Here is a 22,803-nt window from a genome sequence, read left to right as displayed (position 1 = left end):
AAGATAGAGAACACCGTGGATGGTAAAAAGCATATGATACTTGACTATATCAACTGTGATAGTACTTTTGTAGTTTATAAAACTGATTGTATGAAATTTCGTGTTACGTATGTTGGAAGCACTAAGAGATCCCTTAAGAAACGCTTACAAGAACATATACAACAGGCAGCTGGCCATATGTCTTCTAATATTTCTAATGTGTCTAAGCATTTTTTGGTAAGTCACAATTCAGATGTTTCATGTCTCCATTTTTCCGGTATTGAAAAAGAGAGGGTGATCGTTTGCAGTCTTTCCGCAATTGAGTGTTCTTGTGGATACATCTGTTGAATTGTATACAGCATTGTGCTTTAAAGAGTAGAACTAATTTAAAGGGGTATTCCAGGCAAAAACTTTTTTTTCATATATCAACTGGCTCCGGAAAGTTAATCAGATTTGTAAATGACTTCTATTTAAAAAAAATCTTAATCCTTCCAATAGTTATTAGCTTCTGAAGTTTTCTGTCTAACTGCTCAATGATGATGTCACGTCAAGGGAGCTGTGCATGATGGGAGAATATCCCCATAGGAGCTGGACAGCTCCCAAGACGTGAGTCATCAGAAAGCAGTTAGACAGAAAACAGCAACTCAACTTCAGAAGCTAAAAACTATTGGAAGGATTAAGATTTTTTAATAGAAGTAATTTACAAATCTGTTTAACTTTCCGGAGCCAGTTGATATATATAAAAAAAGTTTTTGCCTGGAATACCCCTTTAATACTACATTATTAATAATATTTTTTCTTCAGCTTTCCCAGCATTTTTCAAATTTTTTTGCTTTTATTGTTAAAACTATTTGCACAGGTGTGTTGCAAGGGCCCTTCCCTTCCGCTTTTGGGTTGGCCTTAGGTATATAAAGATTCTGCATTTGATCTTAAACATGCAATGAGTCAAGGTCAGTGGACTTGAAAGATGTCAGCTTTTATGTTTGGGGACTTTCTCCTTGTGATTTTTGTACCTTTTTTGTAGGTCCATGCTGTTCTGCCGCCTTAATGGTTTTTACTAGATTTTTTCAATTAAGATTTTTCATGTTTTATCCAAAATACTGGCTTTTTCTACAAGTTTTTTCCTCTTAATTATAGTTGACGAATGTAAACTCTATATAATTAGTAAAACACAATACTCCTATTAGCTGTAAGAATACTAGACACACTCAGTGCTGAAAGAATTGGCTTATCGGTATTATAAGAGTTTCCACAGCAGCCAGTGGCCTTTTCATCATAGCTAGCGGCCGGTCATATTGTATGGATTGTATTAGTATAAACTCCCTATAAATCCAAAAATACTTCACCATAGCAATAAAGCTAATATGCATAATTAGGCATTAGAAACAACCTATATTACATTTGCAAGAATTAGTATAAACAGAATGTGGGAAATAGAAAGAATGAATAATAAATGATTGACTTAAATAGGTAAAACATGTTTTATAGGAAAGGGTTAGGACAGGATAGCTGTCTTCATTATATTTACTAAGACAATAAATGCAGAACAAAATATGCAACCACTAAGCTCAAATCACATAATAGAGCAGGATCCAGGCTGAATGTGCAGGTTATTTAGTATAATAAAGCATTATTCTGATAAACCTATTTCCTATACCGTAATTGTTCTTACCGAAGATTTGAGCAGAGCATTTTGTATTTAAATCTGGATATAAGGAACCAGTCCTACTACAATTTGAAATGTTGTTATTAGTTTTTCCACTAAGGTGAAGTTTTCATTACAAACCAACAAAAGAAATGAAAGAGTTTTCCATTTTTAAACATATTTTTATTAATTTTTAGAATAAAGAAATATCAAAATACAAAATCATCTGGAATACACATGCAACATAGTTAAGAGTTCATATTTCAGGAGAAATGTTCCTATGTCCTGCTCTAGCAGGTGTAAATTGGACCTGAGGAAGGGGCAAGCTTCAGCACCGAAACATGTTTTCCTACTTTTCATTGGAAAATTTTAAAACTAATAGCATGAAAGTGCTACAGTTCCAAACTAGCATTTTTTTTGTGTACCACATATTAAAAGTCCTTGTCTAGTGAAGCAAGGTCGAGCAGAAGGCTGAATTAGGCTGAACTAGTTATTTGTGCCTATAGATTGCACAACCAAATAAGGTCAATGGGCACTTGGCGATTGGTGTAGTTTATTATTATGATTGGAGATATTACTCTAGAGAGCATCCTGTTTCTCTTTCTTTTTTTCCTTCCTACCAGTCTAGATAGAGCCAGGATAAGCATTTGGCTGAGCTTCTTACTTTATGACTTGCTGCGCTACCTATCTCACTGCAGGATACAAGCTCCATATACTCACTATAGAGACTGTTTTCTGAGACGGGTAGGACAGAGAGCGATTCTCCCAGCTCTATTAACTGTTCAATGGGGGTCTGAACACTTAGATCCCAATCAATGAAAACTTTTGTCATAACACATTACATCTCAAATGTTTTTGATAATAAAAGTAATGCTTTAAAGGGGTTGCCTGCAGAAAATGTTATTTTTAAAATCTGGTCAGGGAGGGGCTAAGTAAAAAAAAAAAAAAATGGTATTATAGAGCTCCACATCCCACTATGGGGCTTTCAGGTTTGAGGAAGTGACATCACACGTCTGCTCAAACCAATCAGAGGCCGCAGAGGTGTCCTCCCTCAGCCACTGATTTTAAAAACAACGTTTTCCATGGACAATCCCTTTAAGGTAATATGCATGATACTCATAATGTGGCCTCAGATTACAAGCTTTCTGGCTTTCTTCTGTGACATCACTAAGGCCCACTGTATTTTTTACTCCATCTCTCAGACCCCATGGGATACACAGTAGTGCTTACTGCCCTTCACAGTGTCTATTCCAATACAGTGCTCTAATATCAGTCTTGGCTCAGACACATTCTTCTAGCATGTTATCTGGAAGCTGGATTAGACCCAGACCTACGCTCTCTCTCAACACCTTCCTACGCTCTTACTCATTTGGCACCAAACACACACCTTTTATCAGCATTCCTGCTCCAGCATCTACCTTACTTTTCTCCATCCCCTGCACAAACTTCCCTTGTTTTGACCATTGAAAGAAGACCTGTGGCCAACCCCCCCAAAATAACATTGCATTATCAGTAAATAGTTTAGGATACCCTAATCACAAACCTTTTATAGTTTCTTAATACACCTTCTGTTCCTTAGATATGAGGTATTGAGATGTTATAGTTTGTCTGAAAATTCAGGGAATTAGTCACTGGGCGGAACTTAATTTTAGTAATGGGAGTGATGGGCAGGATTATACAGTCAGGGTGTGTGTATTAGGCATGCATGTCCTTCAGCGTGCAACATTTACACCCCCTGACGCCCTGATGCCCTGGATGATTCTCTGAATTATCAGATAAACTATAAACACTGTTACGCCGAGCGCTCCGGGTCCCCGCTCCTCCCCGGAGCGCTCGCAGCGTTCTCTCATTCGCAGCGCCCCGATCAGACCTGCTGACCGGGTGCGCTGCGATATTACTCCCAGCCGGGATGCGATTCGCGATGCGGGACGCGCCCGATCGCGATGCGCATCTCGGCTCCCGTACCTGACCCGTTCCCCGTCTGTGTTGTCCCGGCGCTCGCGGCCCCGCTCCTTAGGGCGCGCGCGCGCCGGGTCTCTGACATTTAAAGGGCCGCTGCGCCACTGATTGGCGCAGCAGGCCTAATCAGTATTCTCACCTGTGCACTCCTTATTTATACCTCACTTCCCCTGCACTCCCTCGCCGGATCTTGTTGCCATTGTGCCAGTGAAAGCGTTCCCTTGTGTGTTCCTAGCCTGTGTTCCAGACCTCCTGCCGTTGCCCCTGACTACGATTCTTGCTGCCTGCCCTGACCTTCTGCTACGTCCGACTTTGCTCTTGTCTACTCCCTTGTACCGCGCCTATCTTCAGCAGTCAGAGAGGTTGAGCCGTTGCTGGTGGATACGACCTGGTTGCTACCGCCGCTGCAAGACCATCCCGCTTTGCGGCGGGCTCTGGTGAATACCAGTAGCAACTTAGAACCGGTCCACCAGCACGGTCCACGCCAATCCCTCTCTGGCACAGAGGATCCACCTCCTGCCAGCCGAATTGTGACAAACCCTCATATCTTAGGAACAGAAGAGTGTATCAAGAAACTGTAAAACAGTGATTGATCAGGGCATCCTAAGCTATTTAGTGACAGTAAAATATGAATTGTTTGGGGTTGGTCACCGGTCTATTTTACAGTACTATCTGTGCCAGCTGTTGCCCCAATTCCCTCCTAAATAATGCACAAACAGGGATAGTGCCCAACACAATAATAGCAGTCCATGATGCCATTAACACATGTATAGTGCCCCTTCTGTGCCTCCACATAATAATTTTGCTATCAGATAACTTTTTTAGATATTTGTCGGGTTGTCCATCTGTAAAATGTCAAACATATAGCCCGATACTCTACTTGTTGACAGGCCCATGATGACCAATGAGCCAAAAGTGGAATGATTGTGACAACTTTTGGACCACGTTTCTGAACATATGCGCCTTCTGTGCACAACTCAAAAACGTGGTCAATGGAAGTAAAGTAGAGCATATAATGCATAGACTGGCTGGTTTCACCACAGTGGATCAGCTCTTGCTGTACATGGAGCTTCTCCCCTACATCATTATTACAGCATATGAACAGGTGCTTGCCTTATCAGACAACCGCTTCAATGTCAAAACCTTGGGAATTTCCCAAAACACTTCTGTATAATAGAAACCTGCATCTTTTACTGTTTCAATTACTTTTGTAAGTCGTACTATAAAGAACATACACCGATCAAGGAGGACATTGGTGGATCATAATATGGGCAGTTTAGGCTGCAACCTGAGGCCCACAGCCACCCGAATCCTCCATATTCTCTATGGCCTCCACTCTGGGAACCATAGGACAGAATGTAGACTCATTTTTAGCAACTATGGGCAAGTGCGTGTAACTATGAGGCTCCCTTCGCCCCTTTAGCAAGTCCATATAAGTAACTAACACACCACACATGCAGTTTCTTTGTCCAAATAATTTATGACAAATCACAATGAATTTCAAGTACATTTCTTACCAAATGTCCTACAAGTTCACCCAGAGGGCTGACAATTGACAAAGAATCTCAGTGGCAGTTTGTCCAGTCAACTTCATGAGGAGTTCAGAGATCATAGGCTGCATCCATCTACAGTAGACGGAATTGAGACACGTAGCTGCAACGTCCCATTTCATATGCTCGAAGAAAGCATACCCACCACAGGTTACAAAGTATTGAGACCTTGCAAGATAACATTTTCAAATCTGTTGCAAACCCAGAGGATTCACATCATCTACCATGTAGGCCTTGTGTCAGCATCTATGTTGTGATTGGATATGGTTGATATGACCCAACTTAAATATGTAGATTTGAACAGCAGTTTTTTTTATACTAATTTTACAAAGGAAAAAAATACTTACCATGTCAATGAGGAAAAACTTTTTTAGATTCTTTAATGGAAAGACAACCAAATGGATTATTTGGATTATTTAAACATTGATCAAACCCATAATTTCCATAGGAACAAGAATGTCAATGGAACGTACTCTTTGTAAAACCATAGTGTAGTAAGTTCACCCTACATAATACTACATGCTGCTCAATAAATATTCCAGGAAGTGCGTAGGTCTCACATCTGAGTTGTACCTGAGTTGTCTTAAACATGCAGTAATTTTAAAGCCATACACTTTATTCAGCTGCCTGAAGTAAGACATCATTCATATGCTGCACAATGATCAACTCATACAATCAAAGCCCCCCAGCAGACCCCTCCCGGTTAAGGACTCCCTCATCCATCATGAAAATTTCTCTGTGGATTTTTACTCTTTCTGTGTTTGCACAGATTGTTGGGACCTGCATTTTTGGTGTATACTTCTACAAAAAAGTAGATAAGGTAAGTTAAGGAAATTTACATTTTCCACAATTTTATTTATTGTATCTATGAACCTGTTGAAAATGTATAAGTAGTCTCATTTATTTTAGAAACCTTTTGAGTTGGGATTTTTGGGGTTACTCGTGTACTCATTAGTAGAACCAAAAATGACATATAATAGGTGATTTCTATGTGGAAACCCTTACGGTTCATTAATAGTAAAAGTAAAACTAAATTACTCATTGACATTCTGTAGCTTTACCTTCTATTTTAATTTACTAAAGATGAATCTGATCAAGGAAAAAAATACTGATGGTCTCCAGTGATTTTGAATCAAAATGGATTCTGCGGAGCCTTTTTATTAGCCAGGAAAGAAATCATATTTCACCATTAGGTCTCCAATGTAAGGAACCTACTGAAAACACTGTATATCTTGGCTCCCTAGACTCCTATGAATGGGCATAGATTCTCATTTGAATTACCAACCTTAATTAAAGTCAAGCTTTAGCATTGATTAAATTAGGCAGCGTTATATCGCGTTCAACATAGAGAACATAGCTTTGCGGAATGCTTATATGAAGAATATACTAAGTAAGGAAAAGCTCTTGCCTTGTGTTGTAGAGGACAATTATAGGACATGGTGTTTAACAAGACTGCTTAATCGAATTTACTGTTTAAGGAAAAAAAAAAACTTATTAGCCGTTCAGGAGAAAACCAGATAAAGTATGCGCATGCTTGTTTTCCAGAATTAAGTTCAATGACAATCATACATAGGGCAATTTAGAAAAGTATTTTATGTAATTCAAATACAAAACATGTTTGGCAAAATAAAATTATTGTAAAACAAAGATGTCTATCTATCTATGGTGTACAGGTTATTGATTGATAGATAGATAGATAGACAGACAGACAGATAGAAATTAGATAGATAGATAGATAGAAGAGAGTGCCAGCTCATCTATTCATCTCTGTTCCAGACAATGGCAGATTATATCAGAGCTGCTTGGTAATAAAGATCTTTGGCCCTTTGCAATTACTCTATACATTATAGAGTAGTAGAGTTGACCACACTGAGTTTGATGTTCCTTTGCTCTCACGTTCTCTTTTTTAGTGTTAAGTCTTGACTCTGTGGACCCCCTTTAGCATTATGTGGTCACACCTATATCTGTTTTCATGTTTGTTAAGCAAATAATATAACTCTTTTAATTTCCTGGCTATTAATTATCCAAATGTTTGAACAAATCTTGATTTTTTGACACATTGTTCTAATTGTTTTTACTTTTGGCTGCTATTTGACAATAATCATTCATGGTATGATCAGCCAGGGAATGGAAAATCCAGCCACGTATAAGCTACCTCCTGCCTTTACCTTTGCATGGTTGATAAAAAGTGAGAGTCCTTGTCTTTTATATCTTTTAACTAACTGAAAGATGATAACAAATATCAAACTTCTGAAACTATCTAGCTTTCTGTTTGTTTGTTTTTTTTACCTTTTTGGTAGCTATTAAAAGGAGTTAAAAAGGACATTCACTTTTTATCGCCTCCATCTACTGGCTAAAGGTGCTGATACACTGTAGACTAAAGTTGCCCAAACTTGTCTAAAGTGTATGGCAGTCTCCTGACTCCCCACTGACAATTGAAGGGTCAATTGTTCTAACCCGTGTTGTGCTGGCATCAGAGCTGTCTTGCTGAAGCTTACAACTCCCCATAAAGGAAAGATGAACCTTTGGCCATACCAAGCTTCATGTCTGTGGGGAGGTAGGAAGAGATAACCATTGGCTGAACAAACATTGATGGAGTATGGCCATCTTAACATGGTACATATACATTTTTATCTTATACATGATTTTAAATATTTAAGCTAGGAAAGGCTTTCCATACGATGGCTAGGTACAAGCTTTTGTTTGGCCATCAGCAAGTGGTAAAGCACTCAAATAGCAGTTTTAAAGTTCCAAATATATGTAAAGTCTTCTAGAAATGATCTTGTTTTTGATGTGGTGATATTTTCTATGTACTGATCTATGTGTGGCAGTAGTGAACACAGAACACTAATATTTTCATATTTATGTTCCAACAAAGATCGAAGAGGAAATTAACTTAAACGATGATTACATATTCCTACGAAAAATACAGAAATGTATGAAACGAGAAAATGTGGATTCTTCTTTACTGAGCTGCGAAGCGATTTTAGCGAAACTCCATCACCTAATCTCAGAGGTAAGCTTTGTTGGTGTCAACAGGGTTGTGTGCACAATGAGTCTTATGTGGTTTGCCTTTTTGTTTTTTTCATGTTTTGCCCTTGACAACGGAATACAACCCAGGCTTAGACTTTTGTTAAAAAATGTTGTTGTATCAGAACATAAAGTATAGTTTTCTATAACTGTATTAGTTGGTAGCATTTAATGTGGGTTTAGAAATGTCATCTTGTAGGAAAACTAATTCACAAGAACACCGTATATCCATTTAATACAGATTAATAACTTACAAATAATGGTGTCTAAAATTCTCAAATGGTGTCTACAGATTAGTAATTTCCACTCGATATCAGATATGAAGACACAAATATATAACATATAAAAAGTTTTGATCAGTTGGGGTCTGAGTGTCCAGACCCCCATGAATCTTTAAAATAAGCCTGCCTTCATCGATTGGTGAACACGGTCATCCACTTCATCACAAGTGACATCTGATACCCCCAATCAACCGTCAGTGGGTTCCTCAGACACAACCCTCAGTTGGCATGGCCGGGGAGCAGTCCCTGTCCTCCAGTTGCCTCTGTCCTATGCTGTTCCCATCTCTACAGAAGTATCTTATGCTGTGGGTTGAGCTCCACTATTCAGTGAGGACGATCTAATAGGGGACAGTCAGCAGCTAATGCCCAGCCAAGAGGTGGAGGAGACATCCGCTAGGCAGGCAAATAGTGATGAGGAGAGTGACGTGGGAGGTGGTGTTGCCAGTGTTCATGGACCTGAAGCAGACACTGTTGAGGAACCTGAGGAGGACATCAGTGACATGCAGACACTTGTTGATGATAATGAAGACGATCGCAATTGGGAGTCAGGTGCAGAAGGGGCTTCATCATCATAATGAGCAGAGGGTTGCAGGTTGTGGGTTGCCGGTGAGGCAGTAGCTGAGCCAACAAGGTGGTAGCATGGTTGGCAGTCAGCATGGTGGTAGAAGTGGAAATTCTGGAGCCAAACATGCCCGGGGTAGACCCCCTGTTTCGCAGCAGGGGTTCCTGAAGACGGTGGTAGTAGAAGTCAATTAGTGGGGACTGTTGGTGGGAAAATCAGCTACTCGCGGTGTGGCAGTTTTTCATTAAGCAATTTGGAGGAGCCACATGCCACATGCAAGATGTGTCAGCAGAAGGTGAAGCGTGGCCAGAGTCTCAATGTTGGTTAAACGGCCCTGCGTCAACATATGCTGCGCCACCATAAAGTGGCCTGGGAGAACCGTGGCTCTGATGTGGTGGTCCAGCCTGCTGCATCACCCAGGGGCACGTCGCTCCATGTTTCAGACAGCCAAGGCTCCACCACCTCAGCTGAAGGGACCCGTATGTCATACCCTCCTTCTGTCGCTCCAGATGCTCCTGCTCCTCCTACTTTGAGTCAGTCATTCCACCAGCAATCCTTTGGCGAAGCCATGTCCAAGAGACAACAGTATGCGCCCACTAATCTTACAGCGCAGAAGCTGAATGTTCTCCGGTCCAAGTTGCTGGTGTTGCAGTCCCTCCCTTTTCAAGTGATGGACTCTGCACCTTTCAGAGAACTGATGGCTTGTGCCGAGCCGAGGTGGAAAGTTCCAACCCGTCATTTCTTTGCAAAAAGGCAGTACCAGCCCTGCACAATTTTGTGGAAGAGAAGGTGGGCCAGTCCGTGAGCCTGTCGGTGTGTATCAAAGTGCACGGCAGTGCTGACGTCTGGAGCTGTTACTACGGTCAGGGACAATACGTGTCCTTTACAACCCACTCGGTGAATGTGGTTCCTGCACAGCCACAACAGCAACATGAACAGATCACGCCACTTCCTCCTTCACGCTCCCAGGCCGTTGGTCCTGTGACAGTGTGGGACTCCGCCTCTTCATCCTCCACCATGTCCTCAGCCTCCACTGCACGGACAAGTCTCAGTGCCACTTCAGTATCCTATGTGTGCAGGGCACGGCGGTGTCACGCTGTTGCCTTGGCGAACAGAGTCACACAGGGGAGGAACTGCTAAAAGTAATTAATTAAGAAATCAGATCATGGCTTGCTCCACGAAAACTGGAAATGGGAACCATGGTGATTGACAACGGGAAGAACATCTTGTCTGCACTGCGACAAGGAGGGCTGAGCCATGTACCCTGCACAGTTCACGTGTTCAATCTGGTTGTCAAGCGGTTCCTGAAGTGTTCCCTCCATTTTCAAGACATCCTAACAATGGGAAGGAAACTTTGCATGCACTTCAGGCTTGTACGTGACACTTGCCGTTTGCTCAGGCCTTTGGAGGATGCCACATTATTAGTCAGTCACCAGGATTACGGGATGAATAACGTCATTCCACTGCTACATTTCCTACAACTCGTGTTGGAAATGATGGCTGGTCAGGGCACTGAAGACATGGCCCCTACATCTCACGGCCATGAGCAAAAACAGAAAACATTGCGTTTCTATGGATCAAATATTCTTAATTGATTTACTAAAAATGCACAGACAATACATACAATAATTAAGAACAATTAAAAGACATAGAATGCAAGCCAGAAGTGGTAGTCCGATGGACCAGAACGAACAGGCGGTGACCCCAGTTGAAGCGAGGAGCGAAACGTCGGGTTGGCGAGTGACCCGGGCTCCACACACCAGGTTGTAGATTGCTATTCTTAAGCTTTACATTTTTTTACATTGTCCTCACAGGCTTTGTGGGTTGTGCTAGTTACTCTATGCACTTTTTTCCTGTTCTTTATGCATTATGTTGCACATTTGATACCTTTACCTTGGTAACTCAGGGGAATGCAGGGATAGTGAAGCAACTCATCAGCGGCAGGTAGACCTGGAGCAGGATCTGAACCAGTAGGTGGTGGCATACCTTGATGTTTAGTGCAGCGGGGGGCCATAGTCACCCCAAGGAAAACTCTGAGAGGCAGGAGCTGAAACAGCTGGTATCTCGTCTGGCAAAGGATCACCAGCTCGATGCTCACCAGAATTGGTACTCAAAAAATGTAAATAAATTCAAATTAAATTAAATAAAAATTACATAAAAATTTTCTTCATTCTCTTCAATTTTGAAGCCATATGGTCTCCTTGCTGCCACATCCATACGCTCTGCGGCAGTGATTCTAATAGCAATGCCTGTAATCTGCATGTCATACTGAATAACAGTACTATTTCACTAACACAGCACACTCCCTATGCATGTTAGAACAAGGCAATGTGTTTTATACAACTTTGAGGGTATATGGTCTCCTCATGCTTCTGCCACCTCCATGCTGTGTCATTCAGCCACTATATGTTCTCCTCATGCTGCTGCTACCTCCACGCTGTGTCATTCAGCCACTATATGGTCTCCTCATTCTGCCACCACCTCTAGGCTCTGTTATTGTGCCACTCTCCGACAGTGATTCAAATAGCGACGCTTCTAATCTGCATGTCACACTGAATAACAGTATTATTTCTCTAACCCAGCACACACCCTATGCGTGTTACAGCAAGGCAAAGTGTTCTACACCCCTATTGAGGCTCTCTGTAGGCCAGAAATAGACATTTTTATAGCGATTTGCCGCAAATAAATTAGAACCGAACTGAATTTTTTCGGAAAATTCGATAAATTGGCAAAATCGATTTTTTTTTTGTCAAAAATTCACTCATCTCTAATAATTTACATTTTCTACATCTCCAGACTTCCTTATGTCACACTCTGCTGTGAATGCAGAAGGAACTGACACTTCTTTACTATTTAAATATCCTGTTTTCAAATTTTAATGAATAAATTGGGCAAATAGCTTTGAAACAGGCTTCTCTGGAACAGTAGGATTATTACTCACCATATTGCTTCTCCCAAACTTCACCATTGAATTCTAGTTTAGTTGCTCTTGTTGTAATGAGATGTAACTTTTTCAATACAGTGCGCAGTTTAAAAATAAGCGTGTCAATTGCACACAACAAACAACACTCAGCCTAGGAAATAGATGATGTGTTCAAGCAATGCAAAATCACTAGGAAAACCAGTTTATACCAGTAGCTTTGGCAACATATGCAAAGTACAAGATATTGAGCAAATTATTAATGCCCCCAATGTTCATACTTGCCCCTTTTTTCATTAGTCCGCCTCACAGAAACATGACGGGACATCTTATTTTTTTGTAGAGGCATACTAGGACCAGCAGTCCTACTTTGGTGTACAGGGATAAACCAGTTACTGTTGTGTCTCCTCCATGATTTATCCACATTTTAAATAGATCCGGTAAAAGTTAAGGAGTTAGCTCATACTAAAAAACTAGTGCACAACGGGAGTGACAAACTGGTAAAGGGACCGCACTGCTCTGTGTACTTAGCTCTAGCAGCTGAGGGGAGCGCCCAAAGACTAATATGCATATCTTCTTTAAACACTGATAATTCGGTACTTAAAGGGTAGCTCCCACCATCCTATTTTTTTTTCTGTCCCTGCCTATTGCCCTTCTATCCCTAACCCCTCCCTGCTTTTAATTTTTATTTTTACTATATTAAAAATGCTTTTTGTCTGCCTGGCATTGTGCTCACTTACAGGCAGACTTCCCCAGCTGGCACCACATCACTGATGCCTGCTGGGGGGGACTTCCGCCCTTAGTTCATCTACACAGAGTGCTTCCAGCTGTTTCATCACTACAACTCCCAGCTTGCCCTGACATATATTGGCTGTCAGGGCATGCTGGGAGTTGTAGTATTGAAACAGCTGAAGGCACCCTGTGTAGATAAACTATTAGTTACATGCGGCGCTAGCCCGTCCCCTCCGTCTCCCTCCCCCCCCCCCGCGCGCCATACCCCGTTCCCTCCATCACAACACCCCCCCATTACACTGCAGAGTCCGGCAGCGTGCAGGGACAGCGGCGGCGACGAGGCGGAGGCGGTGACGAGGCGGCGGCGATGTGCGGGAGGAGTGGCAGGCAGGGAGTGAGCGCAGGCTGAATGAAAAAGGACTGATGCCCGGCCGCATCGGTCCTTTTTCAGCCGTGACGTCACGCCAGGCTGCAGCCGGCCACTAGGAGGGAGACCCCTAGTGGCCGGTTTTCAAATGTAAATTAAACAATTTTAATTTTAAAAAATTATAATAAAAGTATATTAGAGATATGTTGTAGTACATAAGTACTACAACATATCAAAAAAAAAAGTTGGTGACAGTGCCCATTTAAGCAATCATATTCCTATATACAGCCATGGTTCACTTTTAGTTTGAATCAATCATCATCTCTGTGAACTGTATTGTTACTTTAGTGTAAGTTCCAAAATAGTTTTTACTATTGATTTGGTCACTTCTTGAGGTATGTCACTTTTTAATGGATAGGGCTTTGCGTGAAATCAGAACTTAAAGACATGATTTGTATTACATAGCACATAAAGAACTTAGGGCATGTCCTTTGTTATTTGATCTACATATCTTTATGTGATTGTTTGTTATAGTGCTATATTTGCTTAAAAATCATGTATCTGGGGAAATTCACAAAAGTATAAAGCACTTAATGATCTGATATTCATGAATTATTATTTTTTAATGCAACATAATCTATATTCTATGAATTAAGGGTTAGCAAATATAAAAGCATAGAACAAATATATGTAATATCTGGTGGAAGATGAAGAGAAAAGATGCAACAAAAAAATCAATGAAACTGAACCTTACAATTGTTATTTTAGTTCATTTTCGAAATGATGCTTATCACAAAGAAGGGAACCTGATACCGTCACAGGCTATAGATATGGGAGATAGTCTATATGGGTGTGCCCCATTTGCTTTCAGGGTAATGTGACCACATTCTTGAAGACACAATTAACACTCTGTAGATAAGCCTCATCTATAACCTAAAGACTATAACGCATACACAGAAATAACAAATATTGGCATCACTCTGTGTAGTTGTCTTTGTAGTTGAATGCAAACTTCATAAAGTCCAAGAATCCCACTATAGACAATATTAATAGTAAGAACAGAGATGACAATATCTGTGTGTGGATAAAGATCGCTGAATGCTGTTATCTTAGAAGTTCATAAAGACAAGAATAAACAGACAAGGAGAGCGCTCCTAGTGTGATAACGTAATGTAAAAGCAAAGATAAAAAACAAGAAAACTTGCTCACCAAGTATAGTTGTACTGCGACCAAGTACAACTATGGTGAAGGCGTGAAATGACCCTGCAACGGGCGAAGAGCGGCAGCTGCTCCTGGACAAACAGGTGAAGAAATAAAACGGATCCCTCCAGGGAACAAACCAGGATAGAGGCAGCGCACAGGACTTCAAAGGTAAAATGGTTTATTTACCCGGCATGCAACGCGTTTCGCTGGATAACCAGCTTCATCAGGCATCAAACCAGCTTCATCAGGCACATTCTTGAAGACACAATTAACACTCTGTAGATAAGCCTCATCTATAACCTAAAGACTATAACGCATACACAGAAATAACAAATATTGGCATCACTCTGTGTAGTTGTCTTTGTAGTTGAATGCAAACTTCATAAAGTCCAAGAATCCCACTATAGACAATATTAATAGTAAGAACAGAGATGACAATATCTGTGTGTGGATAAAGATCGCTGAATGCTGTTATCTTAGAAGTTCATAAAGACAAGAAGGTAGTCCTACATTATAATAAAATGAATAGCAATATATATATATATATATTTATATACTGTATATATATAGCATTATTAATATCATCATTGAACCTACTCCAATATTATCAATGCCAAATTCATATCCTTAACTATTTATAATTAAAAGTGCTCAAGGAAGTGTTTTTCGAGGCAGGGGAGAATTATTTTAAATACTCTGGGGTTCAGTGAAAATTAAAAAAAATGGCATACTAACCTGCCCAGATCCTCTGCCATGGACATTTTCATGGTGTACATTTTCCACTGCTCTCTACTTTTTCCTGGTTCCTGTGATGTTTTGTACCTGCAGAAAAAAGCTCACTCATCCCAGTGAGTGGACATTCCATGCCGGACGGAAATGTCACAGAAAACAGGGTAAAAAGGAAGACAGTGGGGACAGGGCCCTGTCAGAATGGCAGATGCACCAGGAGGAAATTTAAAAAAAAAACGCCCCCTGCCTGGAAAGCCCCTTTAAAATAGATGTTCTCTTTAGACAATCCCTGCTTGTTCAAAGGCTTCTACAAAAAAAGGCGTCCAGCTGCCTATTTCCCAAGTGATTATTTCTGACCTATGGTAAAACAGGGCAACATATGTTCAATTTTCCTGTAGTGCCCTCACAGGAGAACTAAAGCATTGCATGTTTTCTATTTAAATCATTGGGCTATCCATGTAATGCTTCTAGTCTTGTAGAGTGAGGCAATGTCCTTGGTCAGCGCCATGTTAACCCAACACTTTCAGGAAGTCGACATCTACTGCTACTCGCTTAGTTGGGAGGCTGCAGACCGGGCCTTATTACTCACTCACGCTAACCATTGTTGTGTGTGAGTTCACACAACCACCTGGGGTAGGAGGTTCGGATTATTTTATGCCTCTTTCTACCCGGGTGGTTTTACGCTATGGAGTGCTCTTCTCTTTTCCAGCTCATGAAGGTCTTTTACTGGTGACCCTCCTTAATTACATCAGAATGTCCAGACAGGGTATTTGCTAATAAGTCAAGACAACCTATTTAAAAAGGTTTTAAAGTCTCTTTAAAAGTGGCACATATTTTCTAATAAATGTAAGTTCTATGTGTTAAAAATGGCAAGATTTACCAAAATCACTCCCACGGCCCCAAGATTGCATCTGTAAGCCATTTCCTAAGTAATAACGAAAGCCACAGCTTTAACCCTGGCAGACATTTAACTATCAGTTTTCGCACTTACTTTGCTGTCAGGCAATATGACTATGCAAATAAGCATCTTCACTTATTCTGAGGTAAAAATAAACTATAGTATATGGAAGGTCATTGTGAGCATACAACAAAAGTTTCTGCTGAGTCTCAAACAACATAGTTGTCAGCAGTTTGAATGCCTTATAATCTAAAGTTAACATTTAGACAAATGCTCAAGTCCCCCTTGGGACCATTCTACATCTCCCATCTCCATCTTCTGCCCCATTACTCAACTTGAGTGAACATTCTGTAGTTTAATATAATCCTTTCAAAGCATAAAGATTTGTTAGCTACATGTATGTAGTATTTCGTAGTAGGTCTTATTTAACAGATTTGTTGGGGATCTTTAGTTTGGAAAAACAGAAGACTGTAAGGACAAATGATAATGACAATAATGACTGTAATGACATCCCTGATACATAATAGGTTTGACTTTGGGCCAAGCTCAAGAGCTGAATCAAAGCAGCCCCTTGGTTTTTACCCTTTATCACTCTTCAGGATAAGGATGTTGGACTGAAGTGCATGGGCCAACAGGTCATTACCTCAAGAGTGGTCCTGGTGTGGGTAGCGCCTGGCCCAGTGGAGCAGTGGACACCAGTGCGAAGCACCAAGGATAAGGCAAAAGGCAAGACTGGATGCAGATTTAGGTCAAAGGCTGGTGGTAAAGTAGGGTCGTCAGTAATGGGCAAATAGCTTGTGACAGGTGGCACTGATTCAGGATAAGCAGTCCAGGTTATAGACAGGAGAAGCGATATGGCCCAGGAGGAGCAGGCTAGAGCAGAGTCCAGAAGTCAGGAAAAGGGCATCCATAGTAAAGAAAACTAAGCAGAACCCTTTTGTTATGAATACTAAGGAATATTTGGAGTGCATCTTTAACTCTTTAAGAAATCCTGGCAGTAATCTATTGGGCAGTCTCAAAAACAGCTCACCAAAAGGAAGGTATCCTAGTGGGCAGCAGAATGGCAAGAGCAGACCCCCAGTGTTACAAAGCTAAATTCCACTTACAGTAAATAAATAGATGACTACATTATTAGTTCAGCCACATTAATAACAGAACCATGAGATTATTGGATAGCAGGTGAGAGCTAACAGGATAGACTTCTTTATGCCTGGATGGGATCACCCATTGCAGTACATTTCTTTTAAAGTACCTAGATGTATGTTAGCTGAAGGTTTTATACTTGGATTCGGTGTGTATTATTGAATTGTACCATGACCATTCAGAAACATTTGAAATAACCACATTGTAGGTGTGCACCCTTTCATTATTCGTTATTCCTCTACCAATACCTAGAGAACAAACGACCTCTTGACTCTGGCATCAGAAGTTGGGGTGTTGCTAGGAGGAAGGTGGCTGGTGGGACAACAGTTGCAAGGACAGGACTAAGGCAGCGAACTGAATACCGAACTGAAGTAAACCAGCTCCCAAAGTGTAGATTGACATTTTTACTACCTACTTACAAGGTTATGATGCATACATTCAGCACATTTATATCATTCTTCACGAGCTAGAAAATCGTAAATCTTCAATTGTCACCACTGGAACTTTGACAAAGCACACAGGAAAGATGTCTATAGGAGGAGAACCATAGCTGTCACCAGCAGATATTTATATACTGACATTTATAAAGCTAAACCAAAAGCAGAAGAGCCAATAATCTTCTCAATAACACATGTATTACTGCAGAAAACAGTTTATACTTTCTACATACATTTCACATATTAACTCCTTGACGACTTCTTCATTCCAGCACCTGCTTTATGGGAACCCTTCATAAACCTATTAAGTAAGACCTACTGAAGGTGACCAAACAAACTGATGATCTAATCTTTTTAGCAGTATACCAAGTGTCCCCCTATGGTAAATAATGCTGGGAAAAAGGCCTTGGCATGTAATCTGTATGTCCAGCTTGGTCTTATTCAAATATCCATTGTCCTTCTGACCTAAAGTTGTCTTTTGATTTGTGGAAAGAAACCTGCAATGTGACAGACTACTTTTCTCATGGTAAGGAGAATAGGGGATAAGATGTCTGATCGAGCGGGTCCTGCTGCTGGGGACCCCCGTGATCTCGGCTGCGGCACCCCAGACATCCGGTGCTCTGTGCCCGATGACTGGTGATGTGGGGCGGAAGCTCGTGATGTCACGGCCACACCCTGCTTGTGACGTCATTGCCATGCCCATAGACTTGCACTTAGTGGGCGTGGCCATGACATAACGAGCGGGGCAAGGCCGGAAGGTCACGAGCCTCTGGCACTGCCCCCACAGGTCTAAACAAATGCCGGGTGCATCAGGGAGGTACCCAGCGGCGGGACCCCCGCGATCAGACATCTTATCCCCTATCCTTTGGATAGGGGATAAGATGTCTAGGGGTGGAGTACCCCTTTAAGAACAAGGTTAGTGTTTAGGTTGCAAAGGGTGTCCCATTCCTTGATATTAGTGGAGAGGTGGTCACTAGTGTTGCTCGCAAATATTTGCAATGCGAATTTTATTCGCGAATATCGCATATTCGCGAATTCGCGAATATTCGCGAATATAGCACTATATATTCGTAATTACGAATATTCGTTTATTTTTTATTTTTTATTTTTTATTTTTTTCACAGTACACATCACAGTGATCATCCCTCTCTGCTTTCAACTTGTGTGGTGTAAAGAAGGCTCTAATACTACTATTCGAATATGGCCTATGCCGCTCAACACTAGTGGTCACACATTTGGAGCTCCTCTCCACTAAATATTGAAATATTATTCAACACACATTTTACAAAGGGGAATATATGACTCATATATATGTAAAACGCTAACTTCTAGATAACTGATAACTTCTAGATAACTGATAACTTCTAGATAACTGATAACTTCTAAATAACTGATAACTTCTAAATAACTGAAAACTTCTAGATAACTGATAACTTCTAGATAACTGATAACTTCTAGATAACTGATAACTTCTAGATAACTGATAACTTCTAGATAACTGATAACTTCTAGAACAGGTTGACAGTTCTGCAAGTCACTTTTTAGAGACCTGTCAGAAAAGGAAAGGAAAGTATCACAGCAGTTCGGATGACAGCGCTTTTATCCAGAATGGAACTTCCATCTATAACGTATCTGCTCATTTATTTTTTACCATTTTCCACAAAAAAAATCTATATAATTCCACAGAACAATTAATGTTGATATAGATTTTCCACTCTAATTTACACAATGAATATTACTAATAAATAAATCTATCTTCCTATGGAACAATTGATGTTGCTTAAGATTTTCTGTTCTGTACTAAACAAAGCCCCTATATCTAAGTTTAGGTTTACATTAGGTAGATTTAAGTCCTGGTAAAACTACTGCAATTAGGGTATAGAAAAAAGGATAAATAAAAAGGTAGGCAAGATGTAAATACACGGGGGGGGGGAGACTATTAATTCAAGACATTTATAATGTGGGCTTTTGTTTTGGCAAAGATAGATAGATAGGTAGATAGAGGATAGATAGATAGATAGGTAGATAGATAATAAATAGAAAGATTGATAGATAGATAGAGAGATAGGTAGATAGAGGATAGATAGATAGATAGATAGATAATAAATAGAAAGATTGATAGATAGATAGATAGAGAGATAGATAGATAGATAATAAATAGAAAGATTGATAGATAGATAGATAGATAGAGAGATAGGTAGATAGATAATAAATAGAAAGATTGATAGATAGATAGATAGAGAGATAGAGAGATAGGTAGATAGAGGATAGATAGATAGATAGATAATAAATAGAAAGATTGATAGATATATAGATAGATAGATAGATAGATAGAGAGATAGGTAGATAGAGGATGGATAGATAGATAGATAGATAGATAATAAATAGAAAGATTGATAGATAGATAGATAGATAGATAGATAGATAGAAAGAGAGATATAGAGATAGGTAGATATAGGATAGATAGATAGATAGATAGATAATAAATAGAAAGATTGATAGATAGATAGATAGATAGAAAGAGAGATATAGAGATAGGTAGATATAGGATAGATAGATAGATAATAAATAGGAAGATGGGTAGATAGATAGATAGATAGATAGATAGATATGAGATAGATCAACCAAGTTCATCATCTAAGATGTTAGATCGCTGGGTCCCGCCGTTGAGGACCCCCGTGATCTCCAGGTTGGCAATGGCGGCATCCGGAACACAGAAGCTTGCAGCTTCCGCATTCTTGACATCATGCCACGCTCCCTTCATTCATGTCTATGGGAGGGGGTATGATGGCTAGTACATAGCCGTCACGCCTCCTCCCATAGACGTGAATGGAGGGGGCATGGCACCCAGCATTGCCCGGCATCGGGCACGGAACTGAGTTTGCTCCGTGCACCGAATGACAGGGGTACCACAGCGGAGATCGCGGGGGTCCCAAGCGGCAGGACCTCCGCCATCTAACACCTTATCCCCTATCCTTAGGATAGGGGCTAAAATGTTTTCAGAAGAGTTCCACTTTAAGGAAGGGGAATTAGGAAGAAGCATGTGTAGTGCCAAAAGAATTTTTGGGTGTGGGTAAAGTGCATGAAAATAGGCAAGGCAGTGCATGGAGATGTAGGAGTTAAAAGTTTAGGCATTCAGATAACATATTACAAACTCCACTTGGGTATTAACCTTTAGTGGATAAGGAGATATTTTTTTAGGAAACTTTAGGAAACAGCAGCATTGAGGCTTTGTAATAATTCACGATTTCTTTCTCTAGATCACTCAGCCAGCACCTCCTGAAGCAGGACATGAAAAGTTAACAGGTAAATGAAAAGTTCAGGATATTTTTCTTTAAAAGTAATAATTGGAGACTTTCCATTATAGAATAACATTGGATATTTCAGTGGTTGTTGGTGGATCCCCTGATAAAAACGAGGATCTACTATGTTATCTAATATCTATAGCCATTTTAAGACATACTTCATAAATTTTAAGAAATTCTTCTCTACCTTGACTAGGTTACTCTAGAGTAGTGGTCTCCAACCTGCGGACCTCCAGATGTTTCAAAACTACAACTCCCAGCATGCCCGGACAGCCAACGGCTGTCCGGGCATGCTGGGAGTTGTAGTTTTGCAACATCTGGAGGTCCGCAGGTTGGAGACCACTGCTCTATAGTAATAACAGGCTTCCTGCAGCCAGCACCCTGCTCTGTAATGGCGAGGGGCAACAGCCCAAAACTGCTGTCTACAGATGGGTAACCTCTCCTTCTGCAGACTTTTTTGTCTTGGAGTTAAAGGGGTACTCCGGTGAAAACCTTTTTTCTTTTAAATCAACTAGTGGCAGAAAGTTAAACATATTTGTAAATTACTTCTATTAAAAAATCTTAATCCTTCCTGTACTTATTAGCTGCTGAATACTACAGAGGAAATTCTTTTCTTTTTGGAATGCTCTCTGATCACATCACGAGCACAGTTCTCTCTGCTAACGTTATTATAATAATAATAACGCTTTATTTATTGTTGTCCTTAGTGGGATTTGAACCCAAGTCCCCAGCACTGCAAGGCAGCAGTGCTAACCCCTGAGCCACCATGCTGCCCTTAGCATACATCCGCTAAAATGGACAGAGATGTCAGTAGAGAGCACTGTGCTCGTGATGTCATCAGTGTTCCAAAAAGAAAGGAATTTTCCTCTGTAGCATTCAGCAGCTAATAAGTACAGGAAGGATTAAGATTTTTTAATAGAAGTAATTTACAAATATGTTTAACTTTCTGCCACCAGTTGATTTAAAAGAAAAAAGGTTTTCACCGGAGTACCCCTTTAAAGAGGTATTCTGCCCATAGACATGGATAGGGGATAACTGATCGCTGACGGTCTGGCCGATGGGACACCCTGTGATTTCCAGGACAGTGCTGCAGCGTTCATGAACATGAAAGCCTGGGACAGGAGATCACATGTCTAGAGGCGGCGTACCCCTTTAAACACTGACTAGGAAGAGCTACCTCTAAAAGGTGGCATGGAGAGCTGCCTTGCATATGCTTCTTTACAGGAAAAGAGCGACTTTTTTTTAAATGTGTTAAAAAGTAACGGTGGTGGCATCTGCAAATGGAAGAATTTACACTGATAGGTTGCATTCACACGTGCGTATTTTCTGCTGCAGATTTGCTGCTGCAGATTTTGCTGCCCATCGACTTCAATGGGTAGCAAAATCTGTTACAGCAAATCTGCAGCAGAAGATATGCACGTGTGAACATAGACATAGACATTCACACTTGTGTATTCTCTGCTGCAGACAGGCTGCAGATTTGCTGTAGCAGATTTTGCTCCACATTAAAGTCATTGGGCTGCAAAATCTTCAGCTACAAATCTGCAGCAAAAATTACGCAAGTGTGAATGTACTCTTAAGGTAAGTTCACAAAGGAGGATTTCCTGCAGATTTTCCACTGTGTATCTGCTGCAGAAAATCCGATTTTGCTACCATTGACTTCTATGGGTCCAGTGGAAAACCTGCAGGTAATCTGCCCGTGTGAACGTACCGTAAGGGTACGTTTACACGTGTCTTTTTGTGTACGTACATGATCTGCTTCATATTTTCTGCAGCTGATTTTGCTACCCAAAGCAAAATCAGCTGCAGAAAATATGAAGCAGATCATGTACATACACAAAAATATAAATACAAAGCAAAATCAGCTGCAGAAAATATGAAGCAGATCATGTACATACACAAAAATACAAATACAAAGCAAAATCAGCTGCAGAAAATATGAAGCAGATCATGTACATACACAAAAATACAAATACAAAGCAAAATCAGCTGCACAAAATATGCAGCAGATCCTGAACATGTGAACGTACCCATAAAGTGTTTGGTTCAATAGTTTTTATTAA

At 40.5% G+C, this 22,803-nt stretch overlaps 1 protein-coding gene across 1 annotated transcript in view; it reads left to right on the top strand.

Annotated features, from left to right (window-relative positions):
• Window positions 1-22,803, top strand: part of CD40LG (CD40 ligand) — a 199,045-nt gene that overhangs the window by 153,749 nt on the left and 22,493 nt on the right. The window contains exons 4-5 of the mRNA XM_056540320.1: window positions 8,012-8,149; window positions 20,696-20,741. Coding sequence (XP_056396295.1) covers window positions 8,012-8,149; window positions 20,696-20,741 — 184 coding nt within the window. The remainder of the gene's footprint in view (window positions 1-8,011; window positions 8,150-20,695; window positions 20,742-22,803) is intronic.

This window comes from Hyla sarda, chromosome 9, assembly GCF_029499605.1.
Source record: "Hyla sarda isolate aHylSar1 chromosome 9, aHylSar1.hap1, whole genome shotgun sequence".
NCBI classification, from domain to species: domain Eukaryota; kingdom Metazoa; phylum Chordata; class Amphibia; order Anura; family Hylidae; genus Hyla; species Hyla sarda.
The sequence above is the reverse complement of the archived record's forward strand: the minus strand, read 5'-3'. Positions and strand labels throughout refer to the sequence as shown.